General features: G+C 39.2%; 1 protein-coding gene across 2 annotated transcripts in view; it reads left to right on the top strand.

The window, feature by feature from the left end:
* tie1 (tyrosine kinase with immunoglobulin-like and EGF-like domains 1) overlaps positions 1 to 19,260 on the top strand; it is a 32,918-nt gene extending 13,658 nt beyond the window's left edge. Inside the window, exons 10-24 of one of the 2 annotated variants that reach the window (XM_074668826.1) lie at positions 414 to 572; positions 1,659 to 1,799; positions 3,521 to 3,823; positions 6,045 to 6,335; positions 7,284 to 7,477; positions 8,550 to 8,675; positions 8,766 to 8,829; positions 8,948 to 9,058; positions 12,110 to 12,300; positions 12,395 to 12,508; positions 13,251 to 13,321; positions 15,307 to 15,347; positions 17,369 to 17,465; positions 17,551 to 17,650; positions 17,771 to 19,260. In XM_074668826.1, coding sequence (XP_074524927.1) covers positions 414 to 572; positions 1,659 to 1,799; positions 3,521 to 3,823; positions 6,045 to 6,335; positions 7,284 to 7,477; positions 8,550 to 8,675; positions 8,766 to 8,829; positions 8,948 to 9,058; positions 12,110 to 12,300; positions 12,395 to 12,508; positions 13,251 to 13,321; positions 15,307 to 15,347; positions 17,369 to 17,465; positions 17,551 to 17,650; positions 17,771 to 17,842 — 2,075 coding nt within the window. In that variant the 3' untranslated portion in view covers positions 17,843 to 19,260. Of the gene's footprint in view, positions 1 to 413; positions 573 to 1,658; positions 1,800 to 3,520; positions 3,824 to 6,044; positions 6,336 to 7,283; positions 7,478 to 8,528; positions 8,676 to 8,765; positions 8,830 to 8,947; positions 9,059 to 12,109; positions 12,301 to 12,394; positions 12,509 to 13,250; positions 13,322 to 15,306; positions 15,348 to 17,368; positions 17,466 to 17,550; positions 17,651 to 17,770 lie in introns of both variants that reach the window. The other variant, XM_074668825.1, reaches the window with a different exon arrangement.
* Positions 19,261 to 19,981: the final 721 nt, after the last annotated feature.

Below are 19,981 nucleotides of genomic sequence, written 5' to 3'. Positions count from 1 at the left end.
AAAAATTTGGAAGATATTTTTAATAACATTTTTTGTAGAATATTGGAAAAATTTTGAAATTACAAAAATTAAAGCATATTTGGCACATTTTTCAAATTAAAAAATTTATTAAAGTCTTTAAAAAGTTTTCAAGATTTTTTTTATGCAAATTCTTGACATTTCTAATTTTTTATTTATTTTAATTGTTTACATCTTTTAATATTTTTGCACATTTTTTTATTTTGCACATTTTTAAATTTTGCGGTTTTTTATAAATCCAAGTTTTGGGGGAAATGTACGTAAATTTAAAAAATAAGACATAACGTACAATTTCATAAATTAAATAAAACTTCTTGTTCAGATAATTATTATATAGAATTTCATACACTTTATAGTCTTTATTATGAAGACAATCTGCTGCTGTTTCCTCTCAGAGCCTCCTGTACCCACAACGGCTCCTAAGCTGTTGGAAAAGAGGAGTAAACAGCTGCTGGTGATGCCCACGGACTCCCACAGAGGAGACGGCCCCATTGTATCCACCCGGCTCCTCTATAAGCCAGAGGAGAACGGAGACTCCTGGTCCTCCATCATAGGTGAGTGTGAAAGGCTATCAGTCATTACAACAGAGTGTAACATTACATGGAGAGGATCTTTGAATTTCAGTCCTCAGTAGTGCTACAATACCAGGATAAAAAGAAAAAGTACCAGGCAACAAAAATATAATGGTTCAGATAGGGTCAAACAAGGGTTGCCCCTCTATGTTGCTAAATTGTTGAAAACACGCATTAAAGTGACCACATGGAAGCCAAAACATATGCTAAGGTGCTCTCCTAGTGGAAAAAATAACACTGAACTGCTGTCTTGGCTGGTTAAAACCAAGGGGGCAACATCCTTTTTAGAAAAGTGAAGCCTAAGCCGAAGTGCAAAAAAAAACAGAATCGATTTTTACAGCATTAAAAAAAGCTATTATTAGAGCCTGGTTGAAGCCTGGTGCCCTCTTTTTCCCCCCTGCCCTCAAAAAGTCTGTGCATGCCACTGCTTAAAGACGACTTTGAATTAGAAGTTGAGACCATGCTTGTTTCTCCAGTAAATCAGTTGAGTAGGAGGCTCTGTTTACTGTTGGCCATGTGGTCACTGTGCATCAAGTGTCGTTGCCCCCTGCTGGTTATGATAAGGAATGCAGGTATGGAACCAGAGGCTGTTGGAATGAAGATCTCTTTCACAATGGTTATACATAAAACATGATTACAGAATAAGTTAAAAACATACATTTAAAATGTGTAAACAAGTTTGGGGATAAGCTGCAGATAACAATTTTAAAATTAAAATCAGAGACTGTTCATTTTTGATTTCTCAATTTAGCTGATTAAGACTGCGATTAATTGTGTTCCTGTTTTTTTAACCCATCAAGTCAAATGAGACTGACAATTCCTGTACTTTTACCTTTAATCACTGAAACTGCTGTGAGGGCATAGCTGTCAGACTAAATGTTTGACAGCACACTGATGATACAGCAAAAAGATAATTGAATTACTTTGTCCGCGAGGGAGACCAGGTCCTGGGGGCCGCCCCAAGGTAACTGATAAAAGAAAGCTCCTGTTAGAGTCGGTCATGTCTAGGTAAGATCAAACTCAGTCTTTGAAAACCAACTCCTCATGTAATGATGTACTTTTTTTTAGTTTATAGTGACAAAGAGCCCATCACACTCATGAACCTGGAGCCCTCCACTCGTTACCGTGTCCGTGTCCAGCTGAGCCGCCCTGGGGTTGGAGGAGAAGGGGCCCCGGGGCCAGAGGCAATCATGCAGACTGACTGTCCTGGTAAGACCTGCAGATCACTGACCTCCCCGGTCAGAAGGATCTCACGCTCCACTGCACACATACATTTAACTGGTAGCTAGGGGAAATGGCCACAGTCAGGTCTACAAAGCTGAGGAGGACGTAATTATCCAGCCGCTGGTCCAGAACGATAGGAAAATCTTTCTTTTAGCTCTGCAGCGTCTTTTCCCAGGCTGCAGGGAGCCAGTTGTCTTTTCCCCAGTGAGCATATCTGTCCTGATGTCTCAAGACTGAGACAAATTTAGAAGATTAATTATGTCTGAAGACTTCACAGAGATAAAACAAAGACCCAGTGGGATCAAGTAATAATAAACTTTTGTCTTCACTCATAAAGAAATCAGAAAATTAATTCACTTTGGCAAAATGGCCGAATCAAGGTTTTTATTCCTCAAGTTTGTGGTGCAGAGGGAGAGAGCATTACACGAAGAGTTCTGAGAAGTGAGAGGAAATAACTGGAGTGGATCATCACAGCGAGAGCTGGATGTAATACGACTATTTGGCAACGTATGGATGGTTCTGTAAGGCAGAACAAATCTTGATTGTTACAGAGGATAGTTTTTCTCTCTCACATGTGGAAATTAAAACACATTATAGTTGCATTAAAATTCAAGAAGCTGTACAAAAAGATTTTATTTATGATTCTTTTTTTAGATTCTTCAGCTTTCACTGCAAAAAAATGAAATTTTATCAAGTATTTTTGTCTTATTTTACATTTAACATTTTGCACTTTTTTCATGTTTATTATTATTATTATTATTATTTTATATTTTTTTTAAATATTTATAACTTTTTATTTCTGTTGTTCCTGTTTTTCGAATATATCAATGATTTTAACATCTGGCCCAGCTTTTTACTTTTTAATCTATCTATTTATTTTCTATTATATACCACCCCCTCCTTATTTTATTTTATTTTTTTCCCTTTTTTTAAGGTAGCGGAGATGTAGGGAGCATTAGAGGTGCAAAGGGTATTATGGAAATGTCCAATGAAATGTCCTGTAATGGTCATGTTTCGACTAGGTCTCAAAATAAAATATAAATTTAAAAAAAAAGGTGTTTTTGTCGGAATTTAAGTAAAAAAAATGTCATATTACACTTAATATGAGCCACATTCAACTTATCAGTATGAAAAAAGTCTTATTTCAATTTTCTTTAAGACAAAAAATAAAAATAAAAAAAATCTGACGTTGGAAAAAGAAAAGATTTGCTTGAAACTAAATTAATGTTCCAATGCAAGTAACTTTTCTTTTGTTCCATTGGCAGATTTTTTCAACTTCTTACAAGCAACTCAGACCTCATTTTTGTCTTTAAATAACTTAAAATGCGACATATTTCTGGACTGGTCAGGTAAATGTGGCTCATATTAAGTGTAAAAAGACATTTTCTCCTGAAAAAAAGACAAAAACACTTGATAAGATTTTAGATTTTTGCAGTGTTGAGCTCTTCTGTTTCCTTCGGTCAATCCAAAGTGGGTGGCTTTGTAAAAAAACAAGTTGTACAAAGAAGTAACTGCTCTAAATTGTGATGTCTTATCCCATTACTTGGATGTTCCTTTGTTTTCTGAGCTAACAGTCAGCTGAAACGATGATCCATTCACTCTGAAAACTCTACTTCAGGGTGTTTTTCCAGCATTTGATCTAATGTGAGAACTTCACAGAGCGCTGTCAGCCCCCTCAGCTCACCCTGTGTTCTCTGTCGCTGCAGAGCCCACAGTTCAGCCTGAGATTGACGTCAGCTCGGTTGAGAGTCGTAACACCACCGTGCGCTGGCGCCTGCCCCCCAACAATGGCGTTAACGCCGCCACAGCCAGCGGCTTTTTAGTGCAGCTCTTCGGGCCTCCTCCCAACAGCCAGAAACTCCTGGAGGAAACCACGCTGCTCACTGTGCTCTCCAAAAAGTTCCACAACCTGGAGTACCAGAAAGACTACACGGTGGTGGTGTGCCTCATCAACTGTGGCAGCCGGGGGCCTCCCTCCAAACCGTACCACTTCCGCCTCAGCAGCCAGGGTAACTAGAAACTCTGCTGTTCACGAGCTGCAGGGAAGAGCTCCTTATGAATGTTGCAGTGAGTTATGTTTATGAAGGTGCAGGCAGCTTCCCAACTTCAAAGAGGCTGAGACATCCACCAAAAAATGTGAAGTGCTTTGGAAAAACTCAAAAGCTTGGTTCCTCATTGTATTTTTGACTGTTTGTTGCAGTAGCTGAAATAGCTTTCAAAAATAGAACAATAAAAACACATAAAGCTGGTATTTTCATGTAAAGAAATAGCATCAGTGCCCTATCTAATCTACCATATGAATACAAACAAGCTGACAAAGTGTTTATTTAACATGATTTTATTGATTTGAGAATAGTTTCTTTTATTGTTGGTGATTTAAAAAGATGTTTCATCAAAAAAAAATGCAAAATTTTAGCAATGTCCTCGGCAAATACTGAAGTATCTAAAGTTAAGATCTCAAAGTTTCCAACAGTTTTCACAGAAAGGTAAGCCAGAGATAATTACCGTAAACAGTAACAGCTTCCATCTTGCAAATGTGTTTACTCCCATAAATAACCACATTTAAAAGAGATTATCTTAGACCCTCCTCCCCAATTAACTGTCCTCTTGGATTGCAAAACCTGTGCTTAAGTTCCCCTAAAACTCATCAAACTTGGTGTCGTCTTCAGTGTCAGGGTGGGCCTAAAGTGAATTATTCATCCTGAACAATCTTAAAACAGGCTGTGAGGAATATCTAGAAGAGCTAGTGTTTTTCTGGGATAAAGACTCTGTTTCCCATAAGCACTTGCAGCCATTGACGTGAATCTTACAAATGTGTATGTTTTGAGGCAAATGGATGGAGAGCAGAACTTCTTTGTGAAAACAACCAAACTTTTTAAACCCAGTTTTTAGTGTAGTTGAAGGGGCTGTGAGGAGTTTTTAAGTGATCTTAAAAAAGTCTCCCTTCTAGATACATGCCTGATTGTAATCCACACTTTAAAATAAGATTATCAGCACCAATATTACAGGTTACAGGTTATTTTCAAATGCTATGTCTAAGTCTCCATGACAACACCACGCTGGCTGACGAAGTTTAGCAGTGAGAAAAGAGATCTGTGTTTTTCTGTGCTGAAAATGATTTCTGTGATTAATTTTGTAGTGATGGTGGACGCTGGAGCCCAACAGTCAGACAGAAAAAGGACAGAAGAGCAGAAGAAAGATAAACAGGAGAGAGATACAGCCCGAGCTAAAGGCTAACACAGGGGCTAAACTGTTTGTGCTAATGTTGATTCCAACCCACAGTCAGCAGTTATTCTGCAGTGGTCTGTTCAAACTTGAGAGTCTATCAATAAAATGAAGAGTGAGGTTACGTTAGCTCTGATTGGTAGATGACTGGCAGGACATAGCTAACCAGGATTTACTAAACTACATAAAAACCCCACAGTTACTTGTTGTCTTGTTTGCCTACAGATACGTCAAAGCACTGGTCTGACATATAGCCGGCTGCTACAACGTTAGCTTCATGTCATGTTTCAAACAGTAGCGCTACGTGACTGTGCTAATAAATACCTTACCTCGGTGCATTGTATCCAGTAAAAAGTTGTCTTGAACAGAGAAAATTTGTTTCGATGTGATCTCCATTTAATCCCAAAACAAACACACACCTCACTTAAAGTAACTTACAACTGTGTGTGGAGACTCCAGGCCAGAAGGTGGCGAGGGAGTACAATTAAAACAGACCCTCTTCATAGCGTCTTTGAGTAGCCCATGCTTTATCACAGTCCAGCTCCAATCCTTACCTTTCAGTAAGGTGTTCTTGACAAAGAAAAAAAAAAAAAAAAGATCTGACATGTATTTAATACCAGTGTTTTACAGGCAAAACTGGGGCTAATAATAAAATCTTTTTAGATTTGGTTTAAATCTTCAATTAAGGTGGAGGACCATTGCTACTTTCTTATTTGCTCTTTCCCTGCCCACAAACTCAGGATAAAAAATCAAGAAGCTGATCCAGTTAAAGGAATATTCCACATAAGATTATAATAACTGGATATGAAGAAGTTAGAAGAAAAATCGAGATAGATAGATAGATAGATAGATAGATAGATAGATAGATAGATAGATAGATAGATAGATAGATAGATAGATAGATAGATAGATAGATAGATAGATAGATAGATATGTAAACAATGTGTGACGTCTGCTTTGATCAATCTCTACCAATGTAACTGTCTTAACCCCTCTGTGTCTCAGGTCCTTCATCCCCACGCAACGTCAAGGCCCACGCTCTGTCAGTGTCAGCCATCCAGGTGAAGTGGCAGCCCCCTGAAGACCCTAACGGAGGCATCATCAAATACACCATAGAGTACCAGCCTGTCGGTCAGGGGAGCCCTCACCCCTGGGTGGACACAGACGACGGAAACAAGACCTCCAAAGACGTAATGGCGCTCAACAGCAGCACGCTCTACCAGTTCAGAGTGAGGGCGTTCTCCAAAGTTCCCGGAGAGTGGAGCAAGGTTGTTAGGGCGATGACGCAAGAGGATGGTGAGTAGAAGGCAGTTTGCTAATTTAGGAACAAAAAAGTTCTTAGTTTCTCTGTTTAAGGCGTAAAAATAGAGATACTGGTTTACCTTTCTTAGGGTCTGCACACATGATCAGACAGGTTTTTTTTTTGTGCTAAGAAAAAACAATACTTAATGCAGTAATCAGAGGCTACAAGCCTGTTTTGTATGGCCGTGATGATAAAAAGCACTGGTATTTCTTGGAAATGTGCAAGAGTCTATGGTGAGAACATATTAGAAAAACTACATGACCTCTAAACCAAAAAAAAAACTGCCAAAATAAAATATGCTATTTAATTAAGCCTTTGCTTTTATTCAGAATCTATAATTTTTTTGCATTTATTAATTTAATTTAATTTAATTTAATTTAATTTAATTTAATTTAATTTAATTTAATTTAATTCTATTTATTAAATTAAATAATAAATTAAATTAATAAATTAATATAATTTAATTTATTAAATTAAATTATATTTATTTTATTTTATTTTATTTTATTTTAATTTATCAATTTAGAGCCACAAAAGTAGCTCTGAGTGAGCTTGGTTGTAATCTCTTCTGTGGTGAAGCTGAACAGCAGAAATGTAGAGAATTCCTCTATAACTTGAATGTGTTTCTTTCCAAAATGAATGATTTAAATGTCAAGCATGCTGATATGAAAGTAGTTCAGAAGTTCCCTGGACACACATTTGTTTCCCCTTCAAACCGAAAGTCACTCCCAGTGGAAAGTTTCTTCACTGATGTACTCTCAGCCCATACTTTCCCAAGGTGGGGTAAACCCAGACCACCCACACAGATGCCGGGATTCACCCAGGATAATAACTCATCCACAGCGTACTTATGCACAGTATCTCAAAATCATCCTTGTCTCCATGTTTGGCTTTTCTCTCCATCCTTCTATCCTCCCTTTCCATCTCCTCCTCCTAAAAAGGCTTTCAGAGTTTGACCCCGACCACCCAGGGTGTGGCTGGGAGGCCTAACGGGGACAGTTACCAGCTGCTGGTTGCAGTGGTTGGCTCGGTGACAGTTACCTGTGTGACCATCCTGCTGGCTCTGTTGGCTCTTTTCTTCATCCGCAAGACGCTGCTCAACCGCCGCCGCACGTTCACCTACCAGTCTGGATCGGTAAGAGGACTTTCCTCAGAATAGAATAGAATACAAAGCACTTTATCTATCCATGGGGGAAATTCAGGAGTCACAGCAGCAATCAAGAAAACAAAAGTAAGAAAGTGTATAGAAACTGCAAAAAGATCTGGATCCTGTCTGCTCACAGCAGGTGAAGTTCTTCCAATGTGGTGTTGGTGTCTGGTGTTAGCTCCATTAGCCATGTCTGTGAATAGCATGATGCCACTCTGCCCTCTGGTATTCCCTCTGTTGCTGGGTTAGCATGGCTAGCTTGTCCATCTTTTTGGAGATAGATCTTACGTTCCCAATAACAATGGATGGACGGACAGGTTGATGTCGTCACTTCTTAGCTCACACCTGAGAACCAGCACGTCACCCTCACCTCCTTCTCCTCACTTTGTGGGGAAACATCTGGCCTTGCACCAGTTAGCATTGACATGCTACTGGCTGCTAACAGCTGATGTCATATGTAAACAATGCAGCCATGGTTACATGTAGGATCTCCTGACAAACACAGGAGCAAAAGTAGTACCAACCACACAAAGTTATGACCCACTCCAAATGCAAAGATGACGAAAAAAGAGATGAAAAAAATATTATTTATTATTTTTCATTTTTATTTGATATTTTTTTTATAATTTTTTAAATTAATTTTATATTTTATTTTTTATTAAATTATTTTGTTATTCAATTTATTTATTAACTTACTTATTGCTAGTATTATTTTATATATTATTTTTTATATATTTGCCTGTTTACAATCCACAGTTCTAATTGAGACCATCGGCACCAAAAACAGTTATCTCTGGATGCTATTTCTCAGTATCTGTGGTCAAGTCAGATTCTAGACTATAATTAAAGCACAGAGACCAAAAGTCCCTTTGGCCGACAAAGTTTGCTTGTTGTCAGGTTTCAAACAATAGCTCTGTGTAGCAACAAAGAAATACATGACCTCTAAACCAAAGTGGTGGTCAATGCCGCAGTGGCTAGCAAGCCTCTAGCAGAGAACTTAGATATAATTTTGCAAGCCTATGTCCGTTTATACCCTCAGGGTGAGGAGACTATTCTTCAGTTTAACTCAGGAACCCTGACCCTGACCCGAAGACCCAAACCGACACCAGAGCCCCTCACCTATCCAATCCTGGAGTGGGAGGACATCAAGTTTGAGGATGTCATTGGAGAAGGCAACTTTGGCCAGGTAACTATCCTCTTCTTAAGTATTTCAGATTCCCCTTGTTGTTTTAACCTCTGAGTCAAACATTTGAGCTGACAACTGTTTCTAAACCAGGTCATCAAAGCCATGATCAAGAAGGACGGCAATAAAATGAGCGCAGCTATCAAGATGCTGAAAGGTAACATGCATACAGGCAGACACTGCACACATATTAAAAAAGTCTCATTTCAAAGAGGAGTGAAGCTGCTGAGCCTGCACTTTGTCTCAGCCTGCTGCGTGTGCTGATCTTCCTGCAGAGTTTGCCTCAGAAAATGACCACAGAGACTTCGCAGGGGAGCTGGAGGTGCTGTGTAAACTAGGCCAGCATCCCAACATCATCAACCTGATTGGAGCCTGTGAGAACAGAGGTGAGTCAGCGACCCCTAGTGGTCTTTGGGGATATTGTTGCATTATGAGTTATGGCTTTTGAAGACATGCTGCTGGAAAAGTGATTTTACTGGCTCAGTTTTTCTAAGTTTACCTCAAAAAAAGAATGGTACAACGTGATTCTTAAACCTGTGTCTTGCACTCTAATAAGAAAAGTAAAGAGTTAAATCCTGCTTTGGATCCAAACAGACGCTCCCATCTGATCCTCCCTCCTCTGCACCTGTGAAGCCTGAGAATCCGTCCAGTCTAAACAATCGCAGCCTGCCTGAAGCGTTTTGCATATTTGTTTGATTTCTCCATGTTCCTCACATCCACACCGCTGTGTCATATATTTATGTATTTGTATAAGGTTTCCTCAGCAGCCCCGCTTCACACAGAGTATCAGTTTCCTGCAGCTACACTTATAATAAATAACTGGATGACTTTGTTTGATCAGAGATTGATAACATATGAGAAGGAAGTGTAATACGGAAAGAACACGAGTGAGGACATTACAAAAGCAAATCAGCATTGAAATCTAAACCTTTGAGTAATTATGTGTCTCTTAAAGGTTGTTTTTTTTCTCTTTGAGATAGCTTTTAACATTTTCTGAACTGTGTTTCAATCTGTTGTAACACAGGTTCAGTAAAAAGAAACACAAACATGTTGTTTCAACCGGACCATAACAAGTTATTCTTAGTTTCATGACAACAAACAGTCAAAACGAATGTTTCATTAATTAACTCAGGTAGCTGTGGCTCCTTCAGGCTGAAGGAACCAGGAAAGGAAGTGTAAAGGTAGATACAGAAGGAAGTATGGATGAAATGAAAGGAAGGAACCAGGAAGGGAGTGAAGGACAGAAGGGAAGATATTAGGAAGGAGGAAAGAAAGACAAAGATGAGAAGAAAGGAAGGAGGGAGAAAGGAAGACAGGAAGATGTGATGGGAACAGGAAGACTGGAAGGAAGAAATAGAGGAAGGAAGAAAGAAAGATGAGAAAAACAATGAAGGAGGGAGGAGAAGATGAGAATCAAGAAAGAAAAAACTGACAAAAGATGTATGGAAAGAAGAGATGAATTGGGATTAAAGTGATCAAAGGAAGAAGTAAGAAAGAATGAAGGGAGGTCAACTTTGGGAAGTAGGTTTGATAGGGGGTAATTTGGGAAAGAAAGTACAAAATTTGGGAAGAAAGGAGAAGAGAAAGGGAAAGGGAAAGAAGAATGGGAGGATAAGGGAAAAAGAAGGAAGGGGTGATAAGAAATCGAGAAGATATGGCAGAAAACGGGAAAATGGGAATGAAGACAAGAAGATGGGAATATGGGAAAAAGGAAATCTAGAATATGGGAAATAGGAAATCGGGAAGATGGGAGGGAAGTAATTGGGATAGTGGAAAGAAGGACAGAAAGAGGGGAAGAAAGAAAAGAGGAGAAAAGTAAGTTTGGGAGATGGGAAGAAAGAAATCAAAAAGAAGACAGGAAGATAGCAAGGAAGAAATTAGGAGAAAGAAAAGAAAGACAAAGAGGGGAAGAAAGGAAGACAGGAAGATGTGATGAAAACAGGAAGACTTGGAGGAAGAAAAAGAGGAAAGAAAGAAAGAAATATGGGGAAAAACAAGGAAGGAGAGAGGGAGGAGAAAATGGGAATCCGGAAAGTGATCGAGCAGAAAAAATGAAGGGAGGTCAAATTTAAGAAGGAGATTTGGACGGTAGGAATTTGGGAAAGAAAGTAAAGAATTTGGGAAGAAAGGAAAAGGGGAAGAAGAATGAGGAGAAGGGAAAAATTAGAAATAGAAAGATGGGAAGAAAGAAGAGGATGGCAAGAAATCGGGCAGATAGGACAGAAAACGGGAAAATGGGAATGAAGACAAGAAGATGGGAATATGGGAAGTAGGAAATTAGGGGATGGGAAGGAATAAATAGAGGAAGTAGGAAAAAATGATAGAAATATTGGAAAAACAAGGAAGGAGGGGGGAGAAGATGGTAATCAGAAAAGTGATAAAATGAAGACGCAGGAAAGAATGAAGGGAGGGCAAATTTGGGAAGGAGATTTGGAAGGTAGGAATCTGTGAAAGAAAGTAAAGAAATTGGGAAGAAGGGGAAAAGGAAAAAAGAAAGGGAAAGAAGAATGGAGGAAAATTAGAAAGAGAAGATGGGAAGAAATAGGGGGATGATAAGAAATCAGGAAGAAAATGGAAAAATGGGATAGAAGACAAGGAGATGGGAAGTAGGAAAATGAGAAGATGGGAAGGAAGATGGAGGGAAGACAGAAACATTGGAAGACATAATAAGATGGGAAGGAAGAAATTGGGATGGAGAAAAGAAGGACAGACAGATGGAAAGAAAGGAAAGAGGGGGGGAAGTAAGATTGAAAGATGGGATGGAAGAAATCAGAAAAGATTGGAAAGAAGACAGGAAGATAGTAAAGAAGAAATGAAGAGGAAAGAAAGAATGACGGGAAAAAAGAAGGAACAAGGAATGTGGAGGAAGGAATCAGGGAAGGAATGATGGAAGGACAGAAAAGTGTGAAACGTGCCTAAAGGTAAAGATGGAAATCAGAGAAGGAAATGTAAGAAAAAGGAGTTTTAAACGTCTAGGACACATCCCACAGCCGTCTCGAGTTCTTGGTGCTGAAACAGAAAAGCTGCTCTGGTGTTTATTGAAACAGAGAGGAAGATACCGACTATCACAGCCTCTTACTCAACTGCTGTTTTTGGCTTTTTGGGAGTTTTCTGTTTATTTTTCCTGCTCGCAGGATTTCATTTATTTGATCCATTCTGCGTCCGTACAGAAACTTGGAGCTGTTTATCAGCTTTCACAGAGATTTCAAGAACAAATCTAATCCTCTGATATCAACATTGTGAAAGATTCAAGAGCATTTAGCAGTAAACTGTTGAACCCCAGAAGAGGACGAGTCAACAAACATATTTCCAATTACAGCTCGTGTCAATCCATGGACGCTTGTTAGAAGACATTTAAACTACGTTTGATGACATGAAAATACACTTTAAAGCATTCAGCAGCTTTTCTTGTGTTGATTCCTCTCTGTCTCCTCCAGGCTACCTCTACATAGCCATTGAGTTCGCTCCCTACGGTAACCTCCTCGACTTCCTGAGGAAGAGTCGAGTGTTAGAAACCGATCCAGCGTTTGCCAAAGAGCACGGCACGGCCTCCACCCTCACCTCACAGCAGCTGCTTCAGTTTGCTGTCGACGTGGCCACGGGGATGCACTACCTGAGTGACAAGCAGGTAGGAGAAGATTGAATAATGCTCATAAAGGAACAGGGTTTGTTTTGATTATTTTAACACCTTGTTTCTTGTATCCTCTCCCCTTTGTTCCCAGTTCATCCACAGAGATTTGGCAGCCAGGAACGTCCTCGTAGGAGACAACCTGGTGGCAAAGATTGCTGATTTCGGCCTGTCCCGTGGCGAGGAAGTGTATGTTAAGAAGACAATGGTGAGTTTTTGGGTTGTACTTTAGCTTTTTTCAGATTTTCTCTATTTTAGCCTCAACAGGAAGCTACTTTTAAGTAGAAGTAAAATGACCAGTAGAGGGCAGTCATGTGTAAATGTACCACATGGTGTAGTGTGCAGAGACGTTTCAGCTGAAGAAGTATACGAAATTAAAGGGGCTGTGAGGTTACAGCTTATTATAAAATGCTACTTCTTAGCTTCCCGATCCGGTCAAGCAGGACCAGATTGATTTATGGCATGTCTAAGTCTCTACGACAACACCACACTTTCTGTGATTAATTTTGTGGTGATGGTGGACACAGAAAAAGGACAGAAGAAAGATAAACAGGAGAGAGATACAGCCCAAGCTAAAGGCTAACACAGGAGCTAAACTGTTTGTGATAATGTTCATTCCAACCCATAGTCAGCAGTTATTCTGCAGTGGTCTGTTCAAACTTGAGAGTCTATCAATAAAATGAAGAGTGAGGTTACGTTAGCTCTGCTTGGTAGATGACTGGCAGGACATAACCAGGATTCACTAACGTTACACAGTATGTCAGCTGAGCTACTAAACTACGTACAAACTGACAGTGTTTACTTGTTTTCATGTTAGCCTTCAGATACATTGGAGCACCGCGCTGCCGATAACACTACATGGACGGATGGATTTAATTTGTGTATTTATGTTTCATTGTTTTCATCTTTTAAAATGGGATTCTGTTGTCCTTCTTGTTTTTTTTTCTAAGGGGAGGCTGCCTGTACGCTGGATGGCCATTGAGTCTCTGAACTACAGCGTTTATACATCCAAGAGTGATGTGTGAGTTACAGAGTTGGCTCATCTGTTTACACACTAAACTGCTGTACAGGATCCTACATACTCCACAAATATAAGACTTCACTGAGACCTTTCAGGGATTTTTCACGGTTTATGCGCTAAAATCACACATCTTCAGAATGTACAGTCATTATGTTATATTGCTGGAAACCTAAGCTGCACATACATGGAGGAGTTTGTCTCTTGAGAAAAGGAACATTCTCGTACTCTGAATAGATTTGTGACATGAAGAAAAGTTTTGGAGCCTCCTTTTTCATCTTTTGCAATTTGAACTGTGAAGATAGCTCTTACCATTGTCCAACAGCCCAGGTTCATCTAATGAGGGAACTGGATTTGAGACGTTCAAAGCTAACTGTTTTGTACCAGAAGCTGACGTTTGTTTCGGGAATCCCACGGTTCACAGAATTCCTGTGGGATTCACATGGGATGGGAGTCAACTTTACTATTAATCACACGATTGGGACAGTACAGGATAAAAAGTTAAGATAAGATTTGATGAGATAAAACTTGATTGATCCACAGGGGGGATATTATTTTTTACAGCATACAACAAGTGAGAAGTAAGAGCAGTACACTGAAGTTTAAAACACAAAATAAGAAAAAACGAATTAACATTTACAATAATACAGTAAGATAAAGATAGAATGAAGTGGGATACATTGGAGCAAACTTATAAGTTAACACCGTGATAGGACCCAACTTGTTCCATCCCGGAGTATCACTTTAAGGTGTATTTACGGTGTAATAGGCTAGAGCAGACTGTTCAAAGTAACATATTAACAAAATCATCATAAAGAATATGGATAAATAAGAAATATATATCTAAATCAAACAAGAAAAAAAAATGTTAAGTGACATGTGCCTACAATTTGTAGTTTCCGATAAGTTTGCACTGTAACACAAGTGTAAAGAACTACACTTCCCAGAAGCCAACAGTAATCTAAAAACGAATGGGGAGAAAATCAAATCAAATTCAATTAATTGCCTTAAAAACTAAAAGAAGGGGAAAAATGGGAGCAGGATGAGACAGGATTTTTTTTCTTTGGGAGTGGGATAAGAAAGGAGTGAAAATCCATTTAGTACCAGAGCTTCACCATTTCTGTGTCTGAACTACCAACATGTTTTTGAAAACCTCTATGAGATTAATTGAACAGAATGGTTGACGTCTGGCCTAACAAAACTGAAACCATCTCCTGAGTGGTTGAGCCACATTTTTCAATTGCATCATGGGAACTCTATTAATATGATTTCAACCTCCGGTGAAGTTTGATAATGCACACCATGAAACTAACCCCCACAGAAAACAACAAATCATCCCTCTGACACCGCCGTGGTGATAACAGCGTGTTGTGTAACTGATAAGCACGACCAGGAAACTCCACGCAGAGCTACGCAGACCGACTGGGACGCTGGTCTGTCAACCAAGAGCCTATTTATACTAAAGCCAGAGGAGCATGAGACGGACAGCTAACGGAAGATGTACGAAGCCTGCGGAGTCAGAAGCAGATGTAAACATTAGAAACAGAGTGTACAAAAAGAGAAAGAACAAGATGAAACATGGTGCACAGAGGAGATTAGATAAACAGGGGCAAGAAAACAGGCTGACGGCACAAAAACACGTCTTGTCTGCTCCTCTGATCAACCACACAGCTTTGAAATGTGTGTAACCACTGGGCCTGAAGATGGCAGACCCATGCTTTGGGGACATTTTGTGGTTTGTTATCAGACTTTTTACTCCTCGTTTTAATCAAACAAATCTCCACTGAGGTCATTACTTTTTTATTTTTTTGCAGAGCATGGAAACCAGAGTTTCACATTAAAACGTAAAAGTCTCAGCTTTGAAAGAGTTTGATTGAGGGCAAATACTCAATTCACAAATATTATTTACAACCAGATTTAGATCATGTAGTTTTAGTCTGACTTTTCTATTTTTTCTAACATGTCTCTCTCATCATCTTCCTCTCCAGGTGGTCATTCGGTGTCCTTCTCTGGGAAATTGTGAGCTTAGGTAAGTCAGCCTGACAGTGAATACGTAACATTCAGCTCACACTCACCAACTTTTACTTCCAAGAAAAGGTGAAGCAGCAAGGGAACTAAACAAATCTGTTGAGAAAGATTTCCACATAAGCTACTTTAGGTTGGGATAGTCATGAAACACTGAAACAACACTGAAATTCCTCACAGGAGTTTTTATTATGGAGCCATTATTGTAGCAAAATTATTTGTGTGTGTAAATGCATCGACAAACACGTGAACTTATTCACAAATGTGTAAGATTTACAGGTTGACAAATGTGTGCAAACCCTCATATATCTAGTCTTAAATGGCTGAAGAGTCTAAGGCCCCTTTTACACGACAACGCTTCATCTGAAAACGCAGTGAAAAGAAATTGTGTTTACACTGAAACGCTGAGGGACTGAAAACACTGTAGTAAGCATGCAAGGCCTGTAGTTGGAGCTATAACTGTCTTGTCCAGAAGCCGCTTTTGGGAGATCTCTACTCAAGTAGAGTTGGGCTGATCATCTTGTGTATTGGGGAATACTAAGTGCAAGTGCATACTAAGTCAAAAGTGGAGCAACAGATGCACATTTTGCTGAAAAACAGTCAGCAGATTCAGCAGATTGAGCAGCACAAGCACAACACGGTTGTGTTTGATGTTGTGCACAAGCACACCCGGTAAACTGTTTACACGGTAATGGTGTCGGCAGCATTTCAGAAAAATCCAACTCTGAAGGCCGTGTTTCAGCCGTTAAAGTCGGCTGAAACACAGTTTCCGTGTAAACTTGAGGCTGAAACACTGTTTATGTACGTTTAATTTACTACAATCCTGCCGTGCCAGTGATCTGCAAATGCATAGAAAAAAATCTGTCTGTAAGAGAAGTGGAAGTTTGCCCTGAGATCAGGCTTGCAGGCACCTGCTGCCAGGTATGGAGCTATTATTGTAGCACAGTGTCTCTGTCATTATGTATTTAACACCCTCTTTTCCCCTTTTAGATTATTTTGTGGAGGTATACATCATTATCTGCTTGTTTTGTTTTGTTTTTTTTTTCACAAAGATAAGCAATGTTAAACTCAATTTAAATAACTTTAACTTTTACTTACACCATTCGATGAACGGTCCATCATCCTCTTTGCGGCACCACACTAGCAGAGCTGCAAGGCGCCAAGATAATCAAAAAAGGCCTAAGAGGGTGTGGAATGCATAGGGACTGAGGAACGGTGTTAAAATAATGGCTCTATACCTGGAGGATTTTCATGAACATGCTGGAAAAACGTAGACAAAAGCATTTTTGTCTTATTTTCAGTAGAAAATGTCTTTTTAGAATCAATATGAGCCGCATTCACCTGGCTAGTCCAGAAAAATGTCTTGTTTCAAGTTATTTAAAGAAAAGGTGAGGTCTGAATTGCTTGTTACAAGTGAAAAAAAAAGTCTGCAAATGGAACAAAAGAAAAGTTACTTGTATTTAAGACATTATTCTAGTTTTAAGCAAATTTTATTGTTCCCTTGACATTTTTTTTTTACTTGTTAAAAGCAATTCAAAGCTCATTTTCGTCTTTAAATAACTTGAAAAAAAAAAGACATTTTCTGGACCGGTAAGTTAAATGTGGCTCATATTAAGTATAACCAGACAATTTTTACTTTAAATAAGACAGAATCACATGATAAGATTTCAGTTTTTTGCAGTGCATTTGTGGATTTTTGCACACATTTGTACACATTTGCAATTTGCTTACACATTTATGGATCAGTTTATGTATTTGTGAATGCATTTACGCACACACAAATAATTTTGCTGCAATAATAGCTCCATACTTAAACCAGTGAAAAATGGGCATTTACCCAGAATCATTTAACCCTGGTTATCAGCAAGCTCTAATCTGATTTTTAAAATCACAGGAAGTTTTGCAATTTGTGCATGTATAATTGATTTAAGTGATAGCAGTGTGGTGTTGATAAAATATTCCTAACCAACAATCTCCTCACAAATCTGAACCACATCTCCTCCTCTTCTGGTGTGTGTTCATCAGGTGGCACACCATACTGTGGCATGACGTGTGCTGAGCTTTATGAAAAACTGCCACAAGGCTTCAGGATGGAGAAACCCAAAAACTGTGACGATGAGGTGTAAGTATTCACATTATTTTTAGCTAATGCTTTCACTCGCTCATTATCTGTTTTAACAAATTTATCAATTTTACCTCCCGTCCAGCTATGAGCTCATGAAGCAATGCTGGAGGGATCGGCCCTATGAGAGACCTCCCTTCTCCCAAATCTCTGTGCAGCTCAACAGGATGCAGGAGGCCCGGAAGGTAATGTATCCAGATACAAGTTGTGACGTTAAAAACAAAGTCAAATCAGAAGAAGATCAGCTTTCTTTGGTATATTTAAAGAATTTGTCCTTAGCTTCAAAGCTTCTTTCTGTTTTCCAGGCCTATGTGAACATGGCCCTCTTTGAGAACTTCACCTACGCTGGGATAGACGCCACCGCCGAGGAGGCCTGACTACCAGCCCCCCCAGACCCTAGCATGCCACGTACCCCCAAGAGGAAGCCCCGAGGTTGGTCTCCTCGTTACTGCCACCACCCTGCCGCTCAGCGTCGAGACAGGAGGACCAGAACCTTCACCAAAGACACCCAGTTATAAACGGAGGACTGTGAAAGGACACTGCGGAGGTGGAGGTGTTTGAGGCACTGGGAAATGAGGAGTATAGCTGGGCCTTTTATGGGAAATACTGAGCCTCTGTCTCTACAAACCAGATCCAGTAAAAGGACGCGTCATTGTACCTCTTGCGATGCAAAAAGTACAATGCTTAAACCTTTTTCTGTGATTCCTGAAGGGAAGCGGCACACAAGGAGCTACGTGACTTGCTGAAACACCACAGGGTCTGTGGGGTATCAAAGCTGGACTTTGCATCTCTTCCATTTCTCTTAATGGAGAGGGAAATGTTTCTCAAATCCAGAGGACACAGTGTAGATCACAGATATTTCAGTTGTCAAACTGTAAGACAAATATAAAGACACTCAATGTAGCACTTAAAGCAGCAGTATTCATGCCAGCTGTCTTCCACTGTTAGCCTATCACTGCCATGTGAATGTAACTACTACTGTGTGTATTTCCTTTGTTTATTCCACTGATATGAAACTAACTATTGTAGATAATCCATAAGTTGCATGAACAGCTCTATCTGAGGAGCAGTTGTTTGGAAAATGCTCATAAAGCCGTGAAGATGCACAGTCGGTGTACCAGCTAATACAAGCTAATGTAACGTGAGGTTTCATAACTACTGTGTGAAAATGTACAGTATCTTCTCTCTGGTCTCTTGAAGAAAGTTTGAGGTGGTAACTGGACTTATCACCTTAAAGAGGTTGTTTCATTTGCACTCTGCTAACTATAGACACATTGTTGTCCCCTCTTCTACTCAAACAGCTGTCGTTGCTGAGTCGTTTGGTGAAAAAGTGCAGCTTTTCACAGAATGTTTTCATCATTTTGAGCCCTTTGTTATTCATCCAGTATAAACATTTGAGTGTCTGACAGCTATGAGAATACATTTGTGAAATTTTTCACCAAAAATGAAGGAATGGTTGTGAAAACAGAGCTTTTGTGGCTAACGTTGGCTTGATTGCTAAGTAAAACGTTTTTACATTCCACTTCTCTTCATGGGTCCAGCCAAATTTCAAAGCTAGATAATACCAAAGTCTCAACAAAAACTGTGCATACTGAGTCCATCTATTGTGATTATCGTTGTTAGTTCTGTTGTTAACATGTACCAGCTAAAGGTTAAGGTTAGCTTAATGCTAAGTGAAGCTGTGGACATAGCGGTTGACCTTTCACATTTAAAAATGGTGTTGAAATACCTGACATATGAGGATGTACAGTATGTTTTTTACTCACTGGTGCCTTGAATAAAAGTTTTTGTATGATAGCTGGAATCACTTAACACTGTTTCTTCTTTAAGCTCTGTCCCTACTAACAATTTTTGGTTCCCAGAATGTTCCGGGAACAAAAGCTCTGATGTTCCCGGAAGGGTGTCTTTGGGTTAGATTTCAGGTTGCCCATACGTTCCCATGGAAAGTTTGTGTTACGTTCCCTATACGTTCTGTGTTGGTTACATGTTTGGCTCCTTCAACGTTCCCCCTATGTTCCATTCTTGTTCTGAGAACCTTTCCCTAACCTTTGGGGAATGTTAGATTTTGGCTACCTTTTGTTATAAAAACCTTTTATCAATCATTATCATTGTATTAAAGCCTATAATAACAAATTCAGGAACTTTACCTAGCTGTACATGAGCACATTGTAAGAAATAAACAAGCAGGCAGATTTGAAAGAACATTTTTTATTTAAATATGAAATAAAAACAACAGTATAAAATACAAAAAACAATATGAATAGAAATACCAAGCAAAAAAAATGTTAATTTGAAATAGAAAGGTACATAAATATATTATAAACGATTAAAAAATGTGCAAAAATATCTCAGTCCTGAGCTCAGTACTTTAAAAAAAGGGAAAAAAGAGGACGAATCTGTGATCAGGGGGGGGGGCTCCTTCTTTGTCAGCTGGCCTAAAGAGATGAAAGACATAGTCTGTAAGCACAAGTTCACTAAAGAAAACATACTCCCATCCCTGACATGTTTCCAGTCCA

The sequence above is a fragment of the Halichoeres trimaculatus genome, unplaced genomic scaffold, assembly GCF_033239565.1.
Source record: "Halichoeres trimaculatus isolate MK-OKI-2021-1 unplaced genomic scaffold, fHalTri1.1 fHalTri1_scaffold_4, whole genome shotgun sequence".
NCBI classification, from domain to species: domain Eukaryota; kingdom Metazoa; phylum Chordata; class Actinopteri; order Labriformes; family Labridae; genus Halichoeres; species Halichoeres trimaculatus.
The sequence above is the reverse complement of the archived record's forward strand: the minus strand, read 5'-3'. Positions and strand labels throughout refer to the sequence as shown.